At 37.6% G+C, this 8,992-nt stretch overlaps 1 protein-coding gene across 1 annotated transcript; it reads right to left on the bottom strand.

Moving 5' to 3' along the window:
• Nucleotides 1-2,244: 2,244 nt before the first annotated feature.
• LOC133657584 (ly6/PLAUR domain-containing protein 6-like) lies at nucleotides 2,245-8,646 on the bottom strand. The gene is made up of 5 exons (XM_062059070.1): nucleotides 8,627-8,646; nucleotides 5,172-5,338; nucleotides 4,964-5,062; nucleotides 2,642-2,772; nucleotides 2,245-2,576 (listed from the first exon to the last, which is right to left on the bottom strand). The coding sequence occupies exons 2-5, from the start codon at nucleotides 5,287-5,289 to the stop codon at nucleotides 2,403-2,405; spliced, it is 522 nt and encodes a 173-aa protein (XP_061915054.1). The 5' UTR covers nucleotides 5,290-5,338; nucleotides 8,627-8,646; the 3' UTR covers nucleotides 2,245-2,402.
• Between the last annotated feature and the right edge of the window lie 346 nt (nucleotides 8,647-8,992).

Below are 8,992 nucleotides of genomic sequence, written 5' to 3'. Positions count from 1 at the left end.
TGTGTGATATCATGTGCGATAAACGCAATCCTGCAGTGTTTACTTTCGTGTGATATCATGTGTGATACAAGCAGTCCTGTAGTGTTTACTTGCGTGATATCAAACATTAGTAAACACTCTACAGGACTGCTTGTTTCACACATGATATCACACACAAGTAAACACTCTACAGGACTGCTTGTATCGCACATGATATCACACTCAAGTCAGCACTCTACAGGACTGCTTGTTTCGCACATGATATCACACACAAGTAAAAACTCTACAGGACTGCTTGTTTCACACATGATATCACACACAACTAAACACTCTACCTAACTGCTTGTATCGCACATATCCACAAATAAAGACTTTACAGGACAGCTTGTTTCGCACATGATATCACACACAAGTAAACACTTTACAGGACTGCTTGTACCGCACATGATATCACACGCAAGTAAACACTGCAGGATTGTGTTTATCACACATGATATCACACGTAAGTAAACACGATGCAGGACTGCTTATATTGCACATGATATCACACACAAGTAAACATGCAGCAGGACTGCTTGTATCGCACATTATATCACACGCAAGTAAACACGATGCAGGACTGCTTGTATCGCACATTATATCACACAAGTAAACACGATGCAGGACTGCTTGTATTGCACATGATATCACACACAAGTAAACACGCAGCAGGACTGCTTGTATAACACATGATATCCCACACAAGTAAACACCATGCAGGACTGCTTGTATCGCACATGATATCACACGAAAGTAAACACTGCAGGATTGCGTTTATCGCACATGATATCACACACAAGTAATCACAATACAGGACTGCTTGTTGCGCACAAGTTTAGCTTTTGTAAATGACTTAATCCAAATGTCAGACATTATCACACATTAGTAAACACGCAGAAGGACTGCTTGTTTCACATATGTTATCACACACAAGTAAACACTCTACATGACTGCTTGTATCGCACATGATATCACATATGAGTAAACACGCAGAAGGACTGCTTGTATCGCACATGATATCACATACGAGTAAACACTACAGGACTGCTTGTATCGTACATGATATCACGTGTAAGTAAACACAATGCAGGACTGCTTGTATCGCACATGATATCACACATGAGTAAACTACACTCTACAGGACTGCTTGTATTGCACATGATGTCACACTCAAGTCAACACTCTGCATGATAGATTTTATTGCACATGATAACACATGAGGAAAAATACTCTACAGGACTGCTTGTATCGCACATGATATCACACATGAGTAAACTACACTCTACAGGACTGCTTGTATCGCACATGATATCACACTCAAGTCAACACTCTGCAAGATAGATTTTATTGCACATGATAACACATGAGGAAAAATACTCTACAGGACTGCTTGTATCGCACATGATATCACACATGAGTAAACACTCTACAGGACTGCTTGTATTGCACATGATATCACACACAAGTAAACACTCTACAGCAGTGGTCCCCAACCACCGGGCCGCGGCCCGGTACCGGTCCGTGGATCGATTGGTACAGGGCCGCACAAGAAATTAAAAAAAATATGTATATATAAAAAAAAAAAAAAAGTTTTAATTTTTTTATTTTTTATTTAATCAACACAAAAAACACAAAATACACTTACAATTAATGCACCAACCCAAAGAACCTCCCTCCCCCATTTACACTCATTCACACTCATTTGCACAAAAGGGTTGTTTCTTTCTGTTATTAATATTTCTGGTTCCTACATTATATATCAATATAGATCAATACAGTCTGCAAGGATACAGTTCGTAAGCACACATGATTGTATTTCTTTATGACAAAAAAAAAAATTAAAAAAAATAAATACCATACCCCCTCCCCCCCCTTTTTTTTTTCAAGCGTTGACCAGTCCGTAGCTACATAAAGGTTGGGGACCACTGCTCTACAGGACTGCTTGCTTCGCACATGATATCACACTCAAGTCAACACTCTGCACAATAGATTTTATCACACATGATAACACATGAGGAAAAACACTCTACAGGACTGCTTGTATCGCACATAAAATCACACACGAGCAAACACTCTACAGGACTGCTTGTATCGCACATGATATCACACACAAGAAAACACTCTACAGGACTGCTTGTATCGCACATGATATCACACTTGAGTCAACACTGCAGATAGATTTTATCGCACATGATATCACACATGAGTAAACACGTGGAAGGACTGCTTGTATCGCACATGATATCACACAGGCTAAAGAAGTTTTGACACTACGATCTGGTTTATGAGCACAGATTTGCCATGTGTTTTGAAATAAAAAGTCATCATAAACCACATGTTTTGTTTTGTAATATTCATGTCCACGTCCGGTCTCTATTTGCGTCTCATCGACATCCTAGTGCAAGGACGCCAATGATGATGACGTCACTCGGTGTCTGTGCGTGACGTCGCGCGGCCGCCGCGCTGGCCAGAGGGGATGTGGAGGAAAAAAGGGCGGCGCTGTGGTTTCTGGGAAGCGACACGTTGCAAATGTTCCCCTGGCAGCAGGACGAGCACACCTGAAATAAAACACACATTTTCACCGCGCGTCAGCCAGAGCGACATGGCGGCGTCCTGCACGTACCTGGTGGCCTCCGTCATGGACGTCAGCACAGCCCGTCAACAGACACGCCTCCGGGGTGACACATCGCTTGGTCACGGAGATGCTGTTGCCATGGCGATCCATCACATGGGTGGTGTAACAGTACCTGCTGTCTGAAAGACCATCTATGAGTTACTTTCCAGGACTTCAGATACGCCGTCAAAAAAGTCGGTAGATTTTTACGGTAAAAAAAAATAAAAACTGGCAACTCCGTCGGCAGAATTTCACCGTAAATATAAAAGTGGTACAATTTTTACGGTGATGCACTGTAAGAACAAGCATCAATTTTACAGTAAAAACTGGCTGCTCAGTTGCCAGAATTTGACCGTAAAGATAACAGTGGTACCGTTTTTCCATTTACAGTAATGCACTATAAAAACTACAACCGGATATTTTACCGAAAAAAAACAAAAAACTCAATTCAGTCGCCAGAATTTTGCCTAAAAAAATACTGGCACTGTTTTTCAATTTACAGTAATGCACTGTAAAAAAAAAAATGTTTTGAATAAAAAAGTGTAGGTGTTACGGTGAAAAAACTGGCAGCTCAAGTTCCAGAACGTTACCATTAAATAACAGTAGTACCGTTTTTCCATTTACAGTAATGCACTGTAAAAACAACAGCCGGAAATTTTACGCTGAAAAAACAAAAACAAAAAACAGGCAGTTCAGTGGCCAGAATTATACCTAAAAATAATAGTGGCACCATTTTTCAATTTACGATATTACTCTGTAAAAATCTGCCAACTCAGTTCCAGAACTTTACTGTAAATATAATAGTGTTACCGTTTTTACATTTACAGTATTGCACTGTAAAAATAAAGTTCCAAGATTTTTACGGTCAGAAACTGGAAGCTCAGTCGCCAGAATTTTACCGTAAAAATAACAGTGCTAGTTTTTACATTTACAGTAATTCACTTGAAAAAAAAAGTTAGTAGATTTTACGAAATAACAATGGTACTGTTTTTACATTTACAGTAAAACACTGTAAAAACAACGACCAGAGATTTTACGGTTCAAAAAACCCCTTGAAACTCAGTCGCCAGAATTTTACCATAAAAATAATTTTACGGTAAAAAATACTGGCTGCTAAGTCGCCTGAATTTAACTGTAAAAATACAATGGTACTGTTTTTACATTTACAGTAATGCACTGTAAAAACTACAACCGGAGATTTTACCATAAAAAAATAAAACTGGCAATTCAGTTGCCATAATTTAGCTTAAAAAAATACTGGCATTGTTTTTCAATATACGGTAATGCACTGTACGGAAAAAAAAAGTGTAGATACTACGGTAAAAAACTGGCAACTCAAGTTCCAGAACTTTACCATAAAATAACAAATAACAGTAGTACGGTACCATTTTTCCATTCACAGTAATGCACTGTAGAAACAACAGCCGGAGATTTTACGCTAAAAAAAACCCAAAAAAACTGGGCAATTCTGTGGCCAGAATTTTACCTAAAAATAATAGTGGCACCATTTTTCAGAAATAAATAAATTAGGTTTTAGGGTAAAAAAAAACTGGCAACTTATTCGCCAGAATTTTACCAAAGAAATAATAATGGTGCCGTTTTTTAATGTACGGTAATGCACTGTAAAAAAAATGCTAGCAGATTTTACGGTAAAAAAACTCTGCTCTGTCGCCAGAATTTTGCAGTAAAAATACAATGGTGCTGTTTTTACATTTACAGTAATGCACTGTAAAAACAATGATATTTTACGATGAAAAGAAATGCAGCTCAGTCGGCAGAATTTTCATGTAAAAATAACAGTGGCACCATTTTTCCATCAACTGTAAGAAAGAAAAAAAAAGTATGTAGATTTTACGGTAAAAGAAAAAGTGGTTCAGTTTTCCATCCATCCACCCATCCATTTTCTACCGCTTGTCCCTTTTTGGGGTCGCAGGGGGCCGCTGGAGCCTAACTCAGCTGCATTCGGGCGGAAGGCGGGGTACACCCCGGACAAGTCGCCACCTCATCACAGGGCCAACATAGATAGACAGACAACATTCACACACTAGGGCCAATTTAGTGTTGCCAATCAACCTATCCCCAGGTGCATGTCTTTGGAGGTGGGAGGAAGCCGGAGTACCCGAAGGGAACCCACGCAGTCACAGGGAGAACATTGCAAACTCCACACAGAAAGATCCCGAGCCCGGGATTGAACTCAGGACTAGTCAGGACCTTCGTATTGTGAGGCACATGCACTAACCCCTGTTCCACCGTGCTGCCCTGGTTCAGTTTTCCATTCACAGTAATACCCCGTTAAAACAACACTGTTGACGGTGCATGATGGGATGGTACCTTGTGGACAATACACGTCCGGTGCCCAGCGGTTACACTCGTAGTTATCTGCAGCATCTTGACATGTGAAGCACTTGAATCCTCCAGGATGAGGCGTTGCTATGGAAACCAGAGAGACAATACGAGACAATAATTGATTTTTAACGTCATACATACATACATACATACATCTATATAAACGTATACTTGAACACCAGCGTGCACCTACTTGAAGGGTGCAGCTGAATGATGTCCTTCATGCTGAAATCCCGCATCTGCACCATTTGCGGCCGGTCCGCGAGGTTGCTCATCAGCAGGATCTGGGCCAGGGTCGGCCAGAACTCCATCACTGACCCCAAATATCTGCATGCACTTTGAAATGTTGCCAAGGGAACACTGAGAAAGGGAAGATAAAATTAAATCCTTTTTATGGAAAAAAATAAATCAACGAGCTTGAGGGCGGTCTAATGGGACAGGCTTCAGTACTAATGCTGGATTTTCGCCTGGCACAAGTGTTTGACTTGCCTGCATTCAATAGCGTTACATTAGTTTTGGACATTAAAAAGTGCAGCTTTTGAAAAAATGGTCTTTCTGTCCCCAGTCTTTCTCTATGAAATGTATTTTCTAATGATATTTTTCAGTGTCTCAGATTGACGTTTTTCATAATGGGAAAAAATTGCTTCGGTTTTGGTGCGATCTGTTCTTCGCTTTTGGAACAGATTACGAACAAAAACTGGAGTGCCGCCGTAGTTTAATGTACGCTTGTATGGAGTTTAATTACTGCCAAAACTCCACAAACACACAAAAATGTTTTTTAGTCACGCCCAACAATTCACAAGTAAAACATTTTTTTTAGTTAAAAAAACGATTCACAAGTAAAAATATATATATATATTTTTTTTTTTTTCTTCATTTAAAAATATATATTTTCTGTGAGTAAAAAAAGTATTCGTAAGTTGGAAAAAAAATCTGCAAGTAATAAAAACGATTCGCAATTAAAAACTTTTTTTTTCTATTGAAAAAACTATTCGCAAGTTAAACAAAAAATTTTTTTCAATTCAAGTTAAAAAAAAAAGTTTCACAAGTAAAAAAACAACAATATTCTATAAACAAAAAAACATTTGCAGATAAATTACAAAATATTCTATTAAAAAGGATTCGTAAGTAAAAAAGACAATTTGCAAATAAAATAATTAGAAATTATTAGAAAGTTATATGGTTGAAAACGATAATGATGCCAAAAAACAAAAAAAGATGGGAAGTCCTCAAAGGCTTATTTTGAAAATTGTATTTTGTTTCTAGATGATATGCAATCTGTTGTGTTCCCTAATTTGAGCGTACATAAATGAAGGTGTGTGTTGCTGAGTCCGACTTGGACGTGATCTGGACTGTACATGGGTGCTTATTTTGAAAATATAATTTTGTTTGTGGACTGTATGCAATATGTTGTGTTCCCTGGTTTTCAGTGTACATGGTGAAGGTGTGTGTTGCTGAGCCCGACCTGGACATCATCTGGACTTGGCCTGGTTTTAAGAACCCTTTTGAACAATCTGATTTCATTGACAACCTGGTCTGGTGAAGATAAGGTCCCTTTTTAAAAAAAAATTTTTTTAAATGAGATAAATTAATAAAAAAAACTTTTTCTTGAATAAAAAAGAAAGTAAAACAATATAAAAACAATCACATAAAAAATAGTAATTAATGAAAATGTTAGTAGATCAGCAGCACACACAATCATGTGTGCTTCAAGGACTGTATTCTATATTGTAGGAACCAGAAGTTTAATAACGGAAAGAGACAGCCCCTTTTGTGTGAATGAGTGTGGATGGGGGAGGGAGGTTTTTTGGGTTGGTGCACTGGTTGTAAGTGTATCCTGTGTTTTTTATGTTGATTTAATAAAAAAAAATTAAATAAATAAAAAAAATTAAATAAAATAATTATTCTATAAAAACAATTCACTATAATAAAAACAAGTTTCTTCAATTACAAAAACGATTTACAAGTAAAAAACAGATGTTCTTCAATCAAAACATTTTTCTGCAAGTAAAAAAAAAAGATTCGCAAGTTAAAAAAGAACGATTTGCAAGTATGAAAACAATTTTCTTCAATTAAAAATACAATTCGCAAGTAAAAAAAAAAAAGTTTCACAAGAAAAAATCAAATGTTCCTCAATTAAATGTTTTTTTATTTGCAAGTAAAAAAAAAATGTTTACAAATTGTATTCATTTGAATCTATAAATCATGGATTTTGATACCTGGTGCCATCTTAGAAATATGATAACTTTTCCTATGTCATAATGCTAGCATTAGCATGCTAATGCTTTATGGTAACCTTTGAGCTAAGTTTGTACATTTTAAACCTGAAAGTCATTAATTTTGATAATTGGCGCCATCTTAGAAGTTTGCCAAATTTTCCTATGTTATCATGCTAACGTTAGCATGATAACATTTTCTGCTAACATTTCTTCAAATTCTATTTGTATATATATAAAAATCAGGGATTTTGATACTTGGTGCCATCTTAGAAGTACAATAGCTTTTCCTTTATGGTTAGCATGCTAATGTTGTATGCTAGCTTTTTAGCAAATTTTGTATGTTTAAACCCAAAAATCATAGATTTTGATACTTGACGCCATCTTAGAAGTATGTTGACATCTCCTATGTTAGCATGCTAAACATTTTATGCTAGCATAATTTGTTAGTTTTATTGATTTAAACCTAAAATTAATGGGTTTTGACCCTTGTCTCCCTTTGCAAGTAGGCTAGCTGTTCCTATTATAACAAGCTAATGTTAGCATTTTATGCTAGCTTTTTAGCTTCAATCAACCCTGGGCCAGAGGTACACACACCGATAGCAGAATGGATCAGTTCTGAGAAAAACAAATCAAGGGCCTTCTTCACTTGAAGTGCCATGTTTTAACTCTTGAGTCGAGTTTTCTATGGCAGACTCCAGTTGCACAATGTAGACTAACGAGGAGGCAGGACTCCGAGAGATCCATTGGCTAAGCTCCTCCGAGTGCTGGCGCTACCGTTAAGCACATAAAGACATACCGAGGACTCAAAGGAAAAGTTGAGATTTAACTCTGCAACTTTGAAGTGTCTGACCAAAGCCTGGAGTTAAAAAAAACCAACCTGAGTGCCGCTTAAAAGGTATTTGAATGAGGGTCTGGTTCTCCTGCAGAAATGTGCAGATTGTGAGTGTAAAAGTTGAAATGTTCCGCGTCTGAAGTCCAACCAACTATTGTAGCAGCTTAGTTGTGTCAACTTGACGCATGGCGAGGGATTAACTTCTGCTCTTGTACGACTGCACATATACTGTGGAGGTAATATCATGAACAAATGCAAACATGATGTGTTGCGCAACCTTTTGCGTCTCATCACGACTCATAACTGTGTGTAAATAATTAAAAGATCCCTCATCTGCATGCAGCCGATCTTTGCTGCTCCCGAACTGAATAATTAAGGAGGCTATTTTTAGGGTTGATGTTGGAAAAACAGCAATCCCTATTCCAACTTGCCTGATGCCAACGTCAACTTAAATAGCCTTTAAACGCTGACTCGACACGCGTAGTTGGAGGCGATGAAAATTGCACAACACATCACAAACTGGTCGTTTTTAAAATAATCATTGAACAATTTGCTCGTCGTAAGTCAGTGGCACGCCTCCAGCTAAACAGGACTTACCGGGTGAAGAAGCCAAGAGAGACCACTGGACTGCTGGCAGACAGAAACCAAAGTGCTGAGAGTGTGCGGCTCAAAACAGGAAGGGGGATAAAAAAAAGAGGGTGCAAAGAATCACCGTGACGTCACTGTGACGATGGCCATTAATCTTCATTGAACCCTATAGAAAGAACATCATGCATATTTGATGAATTAGAAATGTCAAAACACGTATCTGTTAAATAGTTATAATTAGTGAATTTATATAATGCTAAGTTTAATTAAGTGTGAACAGCTGAATCAATCATTATAAATTAATAATCGATAAATAAATTGGATCTTTTTATTAATGTATAGAAATTGCACAAAGAATGGCGTAATCCAGAGGTC

Source organism: Entelurus aequoreus, linkage group LG01 (genome assembly GCF_033978785.1).
Source record: "Entelurus aequoreus isolate RoL-2023_Sb linkage group LG01, RoL_Eaeq_v1.1, whole genome shotgun sequence".
Lineage (NCBI taxonomy): Eukaryota > Metazoa > Chordata > Actinopteri > Syngnathiformes > Syngnathidae > Entelurus > Entelurus aequoreus.
This window is presented reverse-complemented; position numbering and strand designations above follow the sequence as displayed.